Here is a 14146-nt window from a genome sequence, read left to right on the forward strand (position 1 = left end):
ATCTGCTTGGCCCAAGATGTGATTGATAACGCTGGCGCAAGCTGCGTGGATGAGAAGTGTGGCACGAAATTTGTTCAGAGTAAGTTCTTTTCTTTTTCCATATAAGGAAACGCTTAAGCTAATTGATTATATAGAGGTGTTTTTGCCCGCTGTGAAGAAGATTTGCACAACTTAGTCCATGCCTATGTGGACTGAGTGGAAGATTCCAATGGTCTGCATCTGTTCAGTCTTTTAGACTGGAGTACAATGTTCATATGTTCTTCCCGGATGAAATGTGGTGGTATGGCAGGAAGAGACGGGAACAGCTATTCTGTTAAAAGGGGTTTTTGAATGTGTACTTTCTATTTGCTTTCTCCATTGCTGTCTAAGAAAAAAGTTGATAGATTGTGACATTCTGGTCCTTGTATACTCCGTAAAGAGTATACTATTTGGGTACTCCGTAGTTGATCCGAGTTTATATTTCCCCTTCATACAATATGAGACTGATAATACTTAGACATATTAATGTCTCTATATATAAACTTGATATATAATGATGTAGAATGCCTAGGCCTGTATCTTATAGAAATGGCTAAACCCCACAATTGTAACGTGACGTTATAGACTTCTTAAAGTAAAGCTATACATTCAATGCTCTATTACTTAATTTCACTCCCTCTATATTTTCCCATTTCCTAACGTTTCAAAGAGCCTCTATAGAGAGGACTCCCATGATCCAATCAGCCTTCTTCCCTATTTTCCTTTGCCGTAAACTTACCCTCCCCACCATCCCCACACTCTTTCGCACTCTTCCCAGATTCCAATCCACCATGTCCGCAGTCGAAGAATCAAAGCGCGCCGCCGCAAAGGTCGCTGTCGGAAACCACTACCCTAAGGATGCCCGCTGGGTCGGTATCGGCAGTGGTACGACGATCGTGTACGTCGTCGAGGCCATCAAGGCCCTCGGTGTCGACACCTCCGCCACAAAGTACATCCCGACCGGTTACCAGTCCAAGCAGCTGATCATGAGCGCCGGATTGACTGCTGTTGAGTACGACTCCATTCCGCTGGGCACTGTCCTCGACGTGGCGTTCGATGGTGCGGACGAGGTCGACGAGGATTTGAACTGCATTAAGGGCGGCGGTGCATGCTTGTTCCAGGAGAAGATCGTCGCTATGCAGGCTAAGGAGTTCATCTGTGTTGCCGGTGAGTTTTGATCGGATCTAATATGATCTTCATTTTGCATTGTAGTTATGGGGTTTGAGTTGGGTGATGACTCGGAAGTACAGCCAACTCTGGTTTTTTTTCCTGTTTTTCTTTCCTCTTTGCTATATAACAATGCTACCCCCCCAACTAACGCTCGCAATCTCAGATTACCGCAAACTCCAGCCCCGTCTCCTCACAAACTGGAAAGGAATCCCCATCGAGGTCGCCCCGATCGCCGCCCATCGCGTTCTCCTCAAGCTGCAGGAACTCGGCAGTGTCAACCCCGCCATTCGGGCCTCCGCGGCCGCCAAGCAAGGTCCTCTTAAGACCGATCAGGGCTTCTTCCTTATTGATGCTCCCTTCAAACCCCTGCTAGTCAAGGCGGATATTGAGGCTGGCCAGGATGGTAATGGCAAGGATGGTGTGTGGGCGGTTGATGTGTTGGCTCGCAAGATCAGGGATATCATCGGTGTGCTTGAGGTCGGTATTTTCCACGGCCAGACCGGCCCCCAGGCTACTGCTGCCGGTGGTATTGGTGGTCAGCGACCTGTTGCGGCCTACTTCGGTATGGCTGACGGGACGGTCTCTGTTCGCAAGGCTGAGTAGATGTATAGTGGACTTTTGGGGACGAATATAAGACTACGTAAATAACTTAGATACCAAGATTTTGCGCTTGTTCAACCTTGGAAAAAAAATGCTATAATTGGAATTGAACTGGTGATTGCTTGCGATTACGTTTTGGATTGTTTTTTAAATTAGATTTCATGTGTGGTATCAACATTGGACAGACGCTTCATTTCAGTATAGAATCAAGGAAAGTACCTATTTTGCGCCCTTACCCTTGGCCTCCGTCTCGCCCAACTCCCGTACGTAAATCTTCACTGTGCCTTCGGGAACCTCGTCATGGCCGTCTTCGAATCCAGGGCTGACTGCAATGGCCAGATGCTGGCCGCTCGCACTGAACGCAACAGCTGAGACACTGTTTTGATATTTTTGATATTGACGGATACGGCGCTTAGAGATTCCATCCCATAGCGCAACAACACCATCACCACCGCCGGACGCAAAGGTGCCAAAAACTGGGTGGAAAGCCAATGCGTTGACAGGGTAGACGACGTCTACGCCATCCTCGGCAGTCTGGCGGTGGCACTTGAAAGCGTATTTGCGGGCCTGAGATTCAGGCGACGGGTCGAACCACTCGACTGCGACACGACCCTCAATGCTGGACGAGGCGTACCCAGCATCATCAGGCATACATGCAACCGCGCGGGTCATAAACTTCAAGCTGCTTTCACGGCGTTGCCAGGGCTCAACTTCGACTCGGTTATCGCCTGGGGCTGTGCCATCTGCTTGTGCGGTGAGAAGGGCCAGGGCCTTGAGGTCGTAGATGTGCAATGCGCGCGATGCCATCGCGACGATCAGCTTCGTGGCAGTTGCGGAGATGGAGAATGGCTTCGACGGGAGGGGGACGATAATCGGCAGGGAGTCGGGGTTTGCGCCGGCATCTGATAGGTGGATGTGCAGTGTTGAATCCCACGATGCGGAGATGACGATGTTGTGCTCGCGACTGTACAGGACATGGCGCACGCCGGCTTCGTGGCTGCTGAGCACGGTCTGTTCGGAGGTGTTGAGGTCGATCCTAATCAGTACGGTCAGTACGGTCAGTACAGCTCGTAGGCCACGATTCAGGTCATGGTAGCAGTAGGACCCAATGGAGTAACTCACTTCCGCACGTCCCAATCCAGTCCAGCTGTGTAGATCTCGTTCTCGTTCTCGCCAAAGCAGACGTCCAGTACAGGAGCGCGGTGCTCAAACTTCTGCAATAGCTTTCCCTCTCCAACCTTTCCATTCTCATCCCGCAGGTCATACAGGTACACGTTCTTATCCCATGACGAAACGACGATCCGCGCGGAGTTGGGGTCTGGGGAGAACTTCAAGGCCGAGATAGCATCCGTAGGTGGGGATGCCACAATGAATTGATCTGCAACAATAAATTAGACATGGTTCAAATCTGGGGGAAGATTATAACGAGAAGTACTCACGAGAAGTCATATTGGGCAAGCTGCAGAGTTGTAGAAGATCAAACCCCAAGCTCCCCGGGGCCTTTGGCCGTCTCCTTTTCTGCCATTGTCACCGCCCTCTGATTCCCCGCGCTGCATCGATAAGGAAAAAAGACCAAACGGCTTGACATCATTCGTTTTCAGCAAAAACACAACGTCTCACATCTTCGTGACATTAACAAGATGCCCTTTGCCCAGCTGGTGATTGGCCCACCGGGTGCTGGCAAGTCCACGTACTGCAATGGCATGCATCAGTTCTTAGGCGCAATCGGCCGGAAATGCTCTGTCGTTAACCTTGACCCCGCCAACGACAAGACCTCTTATCCATGCGCGCTGGACGTACGTGATCTAGTTACTCTAGAGGATATTATGGAAGAGGACAAGTTGGGTCCGAATGGTGGTGTCTTATATGCTCTCGAAGAGCTCGAAAACAACTTCGAATGGCTGGAGAGCGGGCTGAAGGAGCTTGGTGGTATGTCTGATTATGTGCTGGCCATATAAATTTCAAATACTAACAAGTTTTGATGAATTCACAGATGATTATATTCTTTTCGACTGTCCCGGTCAAGTCGAGCTATTTACACACCACGCCTCATTACGCAACATCTTCTACAAGATCCAGAAGATGGGCATCCGGGTTAGTCGCAGCAGGACCTCAGTTGCAGCACAAAAGAAACCAAACTAACCAGGCTCTTTATTAAACAGTTGATCGTCGTCCACCTCGTCGACTCCTATACCCTCACCCTCCCCTCAATGTACATCTCCGCCCTCCTCCTCTCCCTCCGCGCTATGCTCCAACTCGACCTCCCACACCTAAACGTCCTCACCAAAATCGACAATCTCGCCAACTACGCCCCACTCCCTTTCAACCTAGACTACTACACCGAAGTACAAGACCTCTCCTACCTACTCCCCGAACTGGAAAGCGAGTCCTCGCGATTCTCGCACGAGAAATTCGGCAAGCTGAACCAGACCATCATCGACCTGGTCGAGGAATTCGGCCTCGTTGCCTTCGAGACGCTGGCCGTTGAGGACAAAAAGAGTATGATGAGTCTCCTACGCTCCATCGACCGTGCGTCCGGGTATGCCTTTGGTCCTGCCGAGGGCGCCAACGATACTGTCTGGCAAGTAGCTGTTCGGGAGGGCATGGGTGTCACAGACGTGCGGGATGTGCAGGAGCGTTGGGTGGATGCTAAGGATGAATATGATGAGCAGGAGGAGAAGGATTTGGAGGAGGAAGTTCGCTTGCGCAATGCGGCGAGTCAGGTCGAGAAGACGGGTGCGGCGGATGGTGGAGACGACGGAAATGACTACGATAAGGATGATGGACATGACTATGACGAGGAACTGGAGAAGTGGAAGAAAGATATGCCAGACAGTGGCGTGCGGGTGCACCGCAAGTAATCCTGTTCTAACGACTTCCCATGCCAAACGTCAAATATGATACGATAAATGTACGATAGCCGAAACCATGCATAACTTAACGCACCAAAAACTGGGGTATCTCATTAAAAGTTGAACAAAGTACAATACAACACCTACCCACATCATCTCAATCATCCCCAACCATCCCCTCATCCTCACTCTCATCCATAACACAATCAACAACACTAGACCCACCAACCAAACCCCCAAGAACCCCCCTCTCCTCCGCATCCTTAACCCTAACAATCTCCCTCCTAGCCCTCCGAATAGCCTCCTCCTCGGCCTTCCGCATCGTCCCCGAGACCCGAATCACGCGGAAAACACACCCACGCTCGCGTCCCGTCCCCGCGCGTTTCGGGCCATTTGCCGGCTCCGGCACGCCGGACATGTACGTAAGCGCTGACCAGACGAGGCGGAAGGAGGCGCGTGGACACCGCACTATGGCGGTGGATGTTGCTGGTGAGAGGTATTTTACTATAGTATGTTTAGTGGGTGGTTCTGTGGTGATGGATGGAGGGGTTGGATGTGGTGGGGAATGGAAACTTACTCGTAATTCCGCCTGCGGAGGCACCGCCTAGCTTGCCGATTCCCCAGTCGCCGTATAGCTCTGCGACGGATTCGCGGATCATCTTGGCTAGGAAGCCTTGGGTTAGGGCGTCAGATGTTGGAGAGTGGATTGCCAATTGAGGGTTGTGTGGTTTTGTTGTTGAGGTTGCCGGCCAGGTCTTTGGATCTGGGTAGAGGATGTCCACGAGGAGGTAGCGGTTTTTGAGGCGGACCATGGTGGTGTGGTTGTGTTAGGTTGGTGATGTTGTTGGGTTGGGATTAGAGTTCAGAGGAGGCGATGCCTTGAAAGCCCTGCAGATAGGGTACCGGATGGCTCTTTCGGATTATACCAGAGCTGGGTGTAGATGTGGTTTGCTGGGTACAGAATGTAAGGTGGGTGAATCTAGCTGAGATTGAGGCTAGAAAAGATTGCGATCGATAAGCGATAAGGATATTTCCTAATCGGGCGGCCCATCTGGACAACCTTTCAAGGTTGGCCCTCGAGAAGACCACAGCATGGCTCAACTTTGAATATTTCAACTATGAATACTACAGACTATGCTGAAAAAATATCATGCGGCAAAGGCACGTTCATTATTTCCCAAAGAGGTCTAGTCATCTACTGCAAAACGAATTAAATCAGATCTGTAGCCGGGTTGCACCCTTCTTGAGTGTCAACCCGTCAACTTGGTCATGCCACATGAACGCAGTACATCGATATACATGACTGCTCAGAAAACATAAAAAAAGAAAAACCAAGGGATGAACCATCCGAACTCCACCGCCCTCAACGGACGGACTATATGCCAGCGGACGGCGCTGCAAAACGTAAACAAAATCACAGGTTGACCTCAACACGGCCCTCGGCACCGCCCTTCTGCAGGGTGGGGAGGAGGTAGGTGATGTCATCCCAGGGGTGGCGGTAGAGACCGGTGCGCAGGCGCTTCTGGTCGAGGTAGTGGGCAATGAGACCGATGGAGCGACCGAGCACGAACAGACCGTTGAGGACACCCATGCGCATGTAGTCCTCGCACTCCTCGGGGGAGAAGGCACCGCAGTTGCGGAGGAGGTCAACGAAGCAGACAGCGACACAGCCGTCGACGTTGAGGATCAAGTTGTCCTTCTTGGAGGTGGTGACAGTCTCAACGGCGATAGCGTAGTCGAGCAGCTTGGTGCTGGGGAAGTGCTTCTTGACGAACTCCTTGACAAGCTCGACACGGAGATCGGGGTTGTTGCGGGACTTGACCTTGTGGCCAATACCGGGGATCAGCTTGTTCTCCTTGCGCATGGTGTCGACGAAGTCACGGGGGCTCAGACCCTTGTCGAAGGCCTTGGTGAACTCCTCAGCGGCGCCATCCAGGGCACCACCGAAACGCGAACCGATGGTCAGCAGACCGGAAACGAGAGCACTGATGAGATCCTTGCCAGCACGAGTGGTGATGATGGTGTTCATGGCACCGGAAACGGCGGGACCGTGATCGGCAGTCAGCATGAGAACCATCTCGAGGAACTTGCTGGCGTAGGGAGGCAGGCGGCGACGGAACCACAGGAGAGACATGACACCACCAATGCCAATATCCTCTCTGAAGACATCGGAGATGGGCATACCGGCGTAGAGCAGCTCCTGGCCACGGTCGTCGGAGATGGTGGAGATGAAGGCAGCGGGCTTACGGACGAGACCGAGCTCCTGGGCCCAGGAGTAGTCGATGGGGATCTTGGGCACAACGGGCTCGGGGGCGGGGGTGATGTTGCCCTTCTGAAGCTCGGCGTCGTAGACCTGCTTGAGGATCTGGGGGAGGTCCTCGAAGGTCTCGGGGACGTAGATGCCAGCTTCACGCATAGCCTTGTTCTTGGTGACGGCAGTCTCGAGATCAGAGTTGGCGGAGGCACCGGCGTGACCGAACTGGACCTCGGTCTTGAACAAGCTGGCGCAGGTTCCGATAGCCCAGGCGACGATAGGCTTGGTGATGGTGCCATTCTTAATGGCCTCAATCACACGGTACTCCTCAACACCACCGACCTCACCGAGCAGCACAAGGATCTTGCACTCGGGCTCGGCCTGGTAGCGGAGCAAGTGATCAATGAAGGTGGTACCGGGGTAACGATCACCACCAATGGCAACACCCTCGAACACACCGTCGGTGTTCTGGGAGATAATGTTGTTCAATTCGTTGGACATACCACCGGACTTGGAGACGTAGCCGACGGAACCCTTGCGGTACAACTTGGAGGCGACAATGTTGTCCATCATACCACCAGTGTTACCGATCTTGTAAGCACCGGGCTTAATACCACCAACGGTGGCGGGGCCAATAATGGTGATACCCTTCTCCTTGGCGGTGACCATAATCTCACGAGCACGCTATGGTAGTCGTTAGCACTACATCCGAAATAGTTACGGGGAAGAGGCAGAACTTACACGCTCGGGCACACCCTCGGCAATAATAGCGATGGAGCGGATCTGGGGGTTCTCCATCAACTCCATGGTGGAGGTGTAGACGGAGCGAGAAGAGGCGAAGTTGACAACGGTGTCAACGTCAGGGTGCTTGGCCATGGCCTTCTCAACATCCTGGTAGACGGGAAGGAGGGTCTCGCTGGTACCCCAGTACATCTTGCTGACGAACTGACCACCGAAGGTGTAGATAATACCGGCCACGGAAGGAGTCGAGCGCTTGCAGATGAAATCAAAGTCGAGCATGCCCTGCACGGCTCGGGGTTGCATACCACTGGTTTCTCCGTTAGTCTCATACCGAGGTCGTAAGAGCAGAATCCAATGACTTACTACACGAAGCATCGTGTCTTGTTGTGGAAAAGGCTGTGTTGGGAGGGCGAGAGGGCACGGCTAGGAGGGGCGAAGCGGGTGATGTTGTCGTTGGCAGACTGCACGCCGTTGCCGGCGGAGAGAGTAGAGGGCATGATGAATCTAGATGGCAATTAGCATGCAAGTTGGATTTCGAAGCAATTGTCCAATAGTGCAGGCAATTGCAGTCAAGACGGTTTGGAGGGGAGTGGATATGCGGAAGAGCAATGGATTAGAGAAGGGTAAAAAAAAAAGGTCACTTACTTTATGGGTTAAACAAGCCGCTCGATGCGAAATTAGGAGGAATTAGAGGAAAAGGAGAAAAAGGAAGTAGTACAAAAGAGAAGGGGGCAGAAGAAGCAGCTGTTGAGAAAAAAACCCGCGGGGTGAGATAGTCGGAGTACTCGCAGATACACCGTACAGCTCGTCCCAGACCGCTGGATCCGCAGAACAGCTCAACACTTGGCAGTCCCCAAAGTACCGGGTACCGACGATACTGTATCCACACGTATTAGTATGGGGTGTATTTTTCAAAGGTTATATGTTGCATTCGGATAGTACAGTTGCACATGTAGGTAGTATTTGAAGTCTATATAGCTTTGGTCTTCTATTGAATCTAGACATATGTATATTCATAGTATGGAGGGTGTTCTAAAACATTGAAATCAAAAAAAAAAAAAAGATATATCGGCGTATACATATAGTCGGGGGATTGTAATAAATCCCCGAATCCCGGTCTCAACATTTGAACTAAAAAAGCGGTATCGGGGAACCAACGAGTACCTCGAAATAAGTAGAATAAGTGGCGCCACAAGAAGTACCCGTAAGTACTCCGTACTATTTGTGGAGAATTCCCAACGAAGGTCACATCCCTCCCCCCACCTTATCTGTTCTGGTCTGTTCCTCAACAGGTGGGACCTGCCGAGTTGTACGCTGTAATATCCAGCACAACTTTTTTTTTTGGTGTACGCCGTACACTACAGTACACACCTGAACAATTCCCACCTTTTCCTTTCCCTTCAGCTCAAAATATCCCCCTCCTTTTCCCTTTCTCTCTTTCACATCTCTCACACATCATCACATCATGTCCGCCAAATCTATCCTCGAGGCCGACGGCAAGGCCATCCTCAATTACCACCTCACTCGCGCCCCAGTGATTAAGCCTACTCCTCTCCCTGCCTCCGCAACACACAACCCTCCTGCCCGCCTCGCTTCCCTTCACTTCCCCGATGACAAGGCCGTCAAGGATGTCCTTGACCAGGCTGAGATCTCTTTCCCTTGGCTTCTGACCCCCGGCGCCAAGTTCGTCGCCAAACCCGATCAATTGATCAAGCGTCGGGGTAAGAGCGGTCTGCTCGCCTTGAACAAGACCTGGACCGAGGCCCGGGACTGGATTGAGGCTCGTGCCACCAAGGATGTCCTGGTTGAGACCGTCACTGGTGTTCTCCGCCAATTCCTGGTTGAGCCCTTCGTGCCTCACCCCCAGGAGACCGAATACTACATCAACATCAACTCCGTCCGTGAGGTAAGCTTTCCCCGCAGTTTCAAGCGCAATTGAAAGAATATGGAAGCTAATAATCCAATTCTAGGGTGACTGGATCCTCTTCACTCACGAGGGTGGTGTTGACGTCGGTGATGTCGATGCTAAGGCTGAGAAGCTCTTGATCCCCGTCAACCTCAAGCAATACCCCTCCAACGAGGAGATCGCCGCGACCCTGTTGAGCAAGGTCCCCAAGGGTGTTCACAATGTCCTGGTTGACTTCATCTCTCGCCTGTACGCCGTCTACGTTGACTGCCAGTTCACCTACCTCGAGATCAACCCTCTGGTTGTCATCCCCAACGCTGACGCCACCTCCGCCGAGGTTCACTTCTTGGATTTGGCCGCCAAGCTCGACCAGACCGCTGAGTTCGAGTGCGGTACCAAGTGGGCTGTTGCTCGCAGTCCCGCTGCCCTGGGCTCCCCTGCCCTCCCCTCGAGTGATGGCAAGGTCAGCATCGACGCTGGCCCACCAATGGAGTTCCCCGCCCCCTTCGGTCGTGAATTGACCAAGGAGGAGAAGTTCATCTCCGACATGGATGCCAAGACCGGTGCCTCGCTCAAGTTGACCGTCCTCAACGCCAGCGGCCGTGTGTGGACCCTCGTCGCCGGTGGTGGTGCTTCCGTCGTTTACGCCGACGCCATTGCCTCCGCTGGTTTCGTCAGCGAGCTTGCCAACTACGGCGAGTACTCCGGTGCCCCCACCGAGACCCAGACTTTCAACTACGCCCGCACCGTGCTGGACCTGATGCTGCGTGCCCCCACCCACCCCGAGGGCAAGGTCCTCTTCATCGGAGGTGGTATTGCCAACTTCACCAACGTGGCCAGCACCTTCAAGGGTGTCATCCGCGCCATCCGCGAGGTCGCTACCGTCCTCAACGAGCACAAGGTCCAGATCTGGGTCCGTCGTGCCGGTCCCAACTACCAGGAGGGTCTCAAGAACATCAAGTCTGTCGGTATCGAGCTTGGTCTCGACATGCACGTCTACGGCCCCGAGATGCACGTCAGCGGCATCGTCCCCCTTGCCCTCCTGGGCAAGAAGAGCGACGTCAAGGAATTCGGCGCATAAACAGTTTAATCCTTATTTGATGTTTGTTTGCAGCGTGTGTCCGTTGCATCGGTTTGTGGTATAATGCATGGCATGATATGACTTGTTTTTTGCGGGATTCCGGGGGAGGTCTGCGGATGTAGATGTCACCCCGGCGTCTGTCCTATTTTGCTGAGGGTATGGCGTTACTTCCCGCCCGGGCGAAAAGACCCGGTCCTTCTGGTGCCGACGTACATGATTCTCCGTTGATTAGATTTCATTTTCCTATGTTCACCGGCGGATTTAGATGTGATGTCCCGTCGGATAATATGATATGAGGCATTTATTGTCCCAGAATTGTTCTATATGTAAACATAATTGGATATATATACGGAGAGTAGACTAGTAGTCCTAAAATGTGTCTTGAAGGTAGTGAAGAAAAAAAAAACAGCTGAAAAATACCAGTGTAATTAATACATATATATACTGTATTTTTGAACAAGCTCAAACCCAGGATCCAGGATCAAAAACAAGCTCCCGCATCAGACTCCACACAAGCTCCCCGGATTTACAGGAACCTCAGGTCCCACGATCAGATAGCATAAAGTAGGGACCGTGCCAGAGCTGGGGGGATCATACCGAGGTGTGGGCGAGATGTGGGCGTAACTTCCGCTGCCCCGAGATTAGGGCAAGATAAGCATCGGACGAGCGGGGGCTAACTTGTACTTATATTAAGAAGGGTTTAGTGTGGTGCTTGGGTTAGGGTTGGAGGGTGGTCTACTGGGATATACTATGTTCTTTGATGTAGGTTACTCTTTGTTGTATGTGGAGTTGGTAGTTGTGGGGAATGTCCTTGCATAGTCCAACATACGCGTGTAATATAAGTTTAAAGGTTGCACGATGCGGTCATAGAACCCTGGAGGGAGGCAAGTATTAGTAAGAAGCGTAGGACTATACCTAGAATTACCATGTTGTTAGCTCCATGATATGCCTGATGGAGGCAGATGTCTCTGTTGTAAACATGCTCTTTTTCACTTACTGGAATTGCTTTTTATATTGACAGGCGATGTGTGTCTGAGCCACATGATAAAGAAGCCAGGTCCTAAGTAAAATTACCAGAGCTATGCGAGCTTACATGTGGTTTATGGTTGAAGAAAGGAATAACCAACCAATTGGACTGAAAAGGATTAGCCAGCATTAGATCTATACTTGCTACTCCATACATACTAAGAGGATCCTAGACACATATATCGTAGGTAAGGGCGCTTTGACTTGTAACTAAGTATATCTTGCTCGAATCCATATATCTATCTAACGCTTTATAACAACTGCAGAATGCTCGCTTACTAGTACTCCGTGACGAATTTTTTTAACAGACTTTTCCTGATCTTGGGGGTATTTATGATGCGAGAACCAATGGAGGTTTGCCTGGTAAATGCGATATATATGTACACGAATGGATCGACGCAGAATACGACACTTTATGCACGAGTCCAACCGAGTGATGGCTTAGATTCTCACCTCGAAGACACGCATCTTTCAAATATAGGTCAACTCTATAAAAACCGTCAAGCTGTATTCCATCTACATCTCGATTCTCTACCTAATCGAATTGTAACATAAAAGGCAACAAGAAGAATAAGATCGGTCACATATTAACTCCGTCTCCAGGAATCGGTAAATGCCTACACCAAAAAGCTTCCAAGTAAGTTTCAGGGTTGAACAAAGGTTTGATGGGCGTATATGTATAGATCGATTTGGCTTAGCATCAAGGTCAATTTCTAAATGTAGTTAGTCTACAGATATTTATATGATTTTGTAGGTGTTAGAAGGGCTAGAATTCCTTAGGAAAATTAACAATATGTGATCAATACTAGAGATGGCACTGATATTCTAATTATCAAGGGATTAGGGGACACTGTGTGAACCTCAATCAGATAATATGCATATCCCCCTAATTATACCCCCCCCCCAAATCATGCCTTTTACAAATGCACTTGAGGGATTATAGGGGAAGTGGAGTAGGGTTTCACTTTAACTATAAAGAGTTTTAGACATAAAAAAATTCACTGTGTACTTCCATATCTTCTTTGTAAAAGTCCAATTCATCCATACTATTTCAAACAAATGAAACCCGACCAAAATCCCTCCGCTTTATTTTCTCCAACGGCCATGGATCAGTATCAATCACACGGGCGGTTGCTCGCTCTAACCATTCTCCAGTCTCTCATCCCCTCCGTTGTCCTAATCACAACACCTAAACAGTCCTTCCTACGTTATCTGTCTATACCATGTATGATATGGATTGTACTCCATATGATGTACCCTACTCAGAAACCGGGGTACTCATCCACCAATCTCATCGGAAACTCTGCAACCTTTATCTTGACAGCGATGGACTTGCTGCTGATCCACCCTCAAGCCGGGCACGACATTGTCGACGCCAACGGAAACACCCAAGGCATTTTATCCCGTCTATTCCAGGCATTTCAACTACTCACATGCACACGGGCGATCAACACACCTCGACAAGTGAAGAATGTCCCGCCATTCCCAGAATATTACACCAAGAGAGATCCGAAGGTGATCCCGCGAGGTCGCTTTTTGATCAGAGAAGCTACTATTGCTGTCTGGCAGTTTCTGGTTCTAGATACAGTTACTGCATTGGCCTTGAGACAAGCCATGAATAACCAAGACGAAGAACAGTCAATTTCTTCTGATCCCCAATTGACTAACACCGGGCAAAGGTGGACAGAGCAGTTTATTCAGACTCTCGTGGCTTGGTTCGTTGTGTCTCGAGTGTTGATCGGCTTCTACTACCGCGTCGCTTCGATCATCTGTGTGAGCCTGGGTGATTCCCCCTTGAACAGCCCCCCGATGATTGGGAGAATGGCAGAGATATATACATTACGGAATTTCTGGGGGTGAGTCGCTCTTATGTCCATTGGGTTGATTATATCTAATTTCCATGGCTCTTATAGAAAATTCTGGCATCAAATGTTACGACTGCCCCTCACGTCGACTAGCAACTTTCTCGCGCGTGATGTCCTCGGTCTGCCTAGATCGTCGTTCGTGGAACGATACGCCAACGTTTTCATCGTTTTCTTCTTCTCTGGCTTGGTCCACGTAGTAATCGATAGTCTGCGAAACGTTTCAATAAAGGACCTTGGAACTATGTCCTTTTTCCTCTCGTTCGTTGTTGGCTACATAATTGAAGACGGTGTCATAGCTCTCTGGAAACGAACGTGGGAGTCCCAGAACAATAGCTCGCCGGCGCGGTGGCAAAGGGCCCTTGGCTTTTGCTGGGTCATCACATGGCTGGGGGTTACGTCTCCTTGGTTTTTTAAGTCGGCGATAGTGAAGCCGGAGGAACAGATGATTTTGGTTCCTTTCAGTGTTGCTGGGCTCGTTGGCCTTCCTGTGTTGCAAAGCATAGTTATTGGCGGTGGTCTTGTGTTGAAGTTTGTATTCGAGACAGAGATTTGAAGGAAACGTTGAATTTGTCGAAGTTTCTCAGGCTGAACCTCTATCTCCTTCCAAGTCCGAAAAGAATTGAGATGTTGTAT

General features: G+C 50.5%; 7 protein-coding genes across 7 annotated transcripts; 4 read left to right on the forward strand and 3 right to left on the reverse strand.

The window, feature by feature from the left end:
- Positions 1–710: 710 nt before the first annotated feature.
- On the forward strand, positions 711–1791 carry N7517_011557 (ribose-5-phosphate isomerase RKI1; the record flags this gene model as incomplete). The annotated part of the gene is made up of 2 exons (XM_056729280.1): positions 711–1185; positions 1352–1791. The coding sequence occupies 2 exons, from the start codon at positions 711–713 to the stop codon at positions 1789–1791; spliced, it is 915 nt and encodes a 304-aa protein (XP_056575095.1).
- A 216-nt stretch (positions 1792–2007) lies between these two features.
- On the reverse strand, positions 2008–3237 carry N7517_011558 (WD40 repeat domain-containing protein; the record flags this gene model as incomplete). The annotated part of the gene is made up of 3 exons (XM_056729281.1): positions 2008–2824; positions 2911–3166; positions 3228–3237. The coding sequence occupies 3 exons, from the start codon at positions 3235–3237 to the stop codon at positions 2008–2010; spliced, it is 1083 nt and encodes a 360-aa protein (XP_056575096.1).
- A 191-nt stretch (positions 3238–3428) lies between these two features.
- N7517_011559 (GTPase GPN2) lies at positions 3429–4649 on the forward strand (the record flags this gene model as incomplete). Its single annotated transcript, XM_056729282.1, has 3 exons — positions 3429–3717; positions 3782–3882; positions 3951–4649. 3 exons carry the CDS (start codon positions 3429–3431, stop codon positions 4647–4649), a joined length of 1089 nt encoding a protein of 362 aa, XP_056575097.1.
- Positions 4650–4797: 148 nt separating this feature from the next.
- On the reverse strand, positions 4798–5452 carry N7517_011560 (Rpp14/Pop5 family protein; the record flags this gene model as incomplete). Its single annotated transcript, XM_056729283.1, has 2 exons — positions 4798–5144; positions 5218–5452. The coding sequence occupies 2 exons, from the start codon at positions 5450–5452 to the stop codon at positions 4798–4800; spliced, it is 582 nt and encodes a 193-aa protein (XP_056575098.1).
- Positions 5453–5786: 334 nt separating this feature from the next.
- Positions 5787–8316, reverse strand: N7517_011561 (uncharacterized protein). Its single transcript, XM_056729284.1, has 4 exons — positions 8281–8316; positions 7999–8139; positions 7636–7942; positions 5787–7578 (listed from the first exon to the last, which is right to left on the reverse strand). Exons 2-4 carry the CDS (start codon positions 8130–8132, stop codon positions 6055–6057), a joined length of 1965 nt encoding a protein of 654 aa, XP_056575099.1. The 5' UTR covers positions 8133–8139; positions 8281–8316; the 3' UTR covers positions 5787–6054.
- A 759-nt stretch (positions 8317–9075) lies between these two features.
- aclA (putative ATP citrate lyase subunit (Acl)) lies at positions 9076–10622 on the forward strand (the record flags this gene model as incomplete). The annotated part of the gene is made up of 2 exons (XM_056729285.1): positions 9076–9541; positions 9606–10622. The coding sequence occupies exons 1-2, from the start codon at positions 9101–9103 to the stop codon at positions 10620–10622; spliced, it is 1458 nt and encodes a 485-aa protein (XP_056575100.1). The 5' UTR covers positions 9076–9100.
- A 2274-nt stretch (positions 10623–12896) lies between these two features.
- Positions 12897–14066, forward strand: N7517_011563 (wax synthase family protein; the record flags this gene model as incomplete). The annotated part of the gene is made up of 2 exons (XM_056729286.1): positions 12897–13504; positions 13562–14066. 2 exons carry the CDS (start codon positions 12897–12899, stop codon positions 14064–14066), a joined length of 1113 nt encoding a protein of 370 aa, XP_056575101.1.
- Between the last annotated feature and the right edge of the window lie 80 nt (positions 14067–14146).

This window comes from Penicillium concentricum, assembly GCF_028827145.1.
Source record: "Penicillium concentricum strain IBT 3081 chromosome Unknown utg000006l_segment0_segment0, whole genome shotgun sequence".
Classification (NCBI taxonomy): domain Eukaryota; kingdom Fungi; phylum Ascomycota; class Eurotiomycetes; order Eurotiales; family Aspergillaceae; genus Penicillium; species Penicillium concentricum.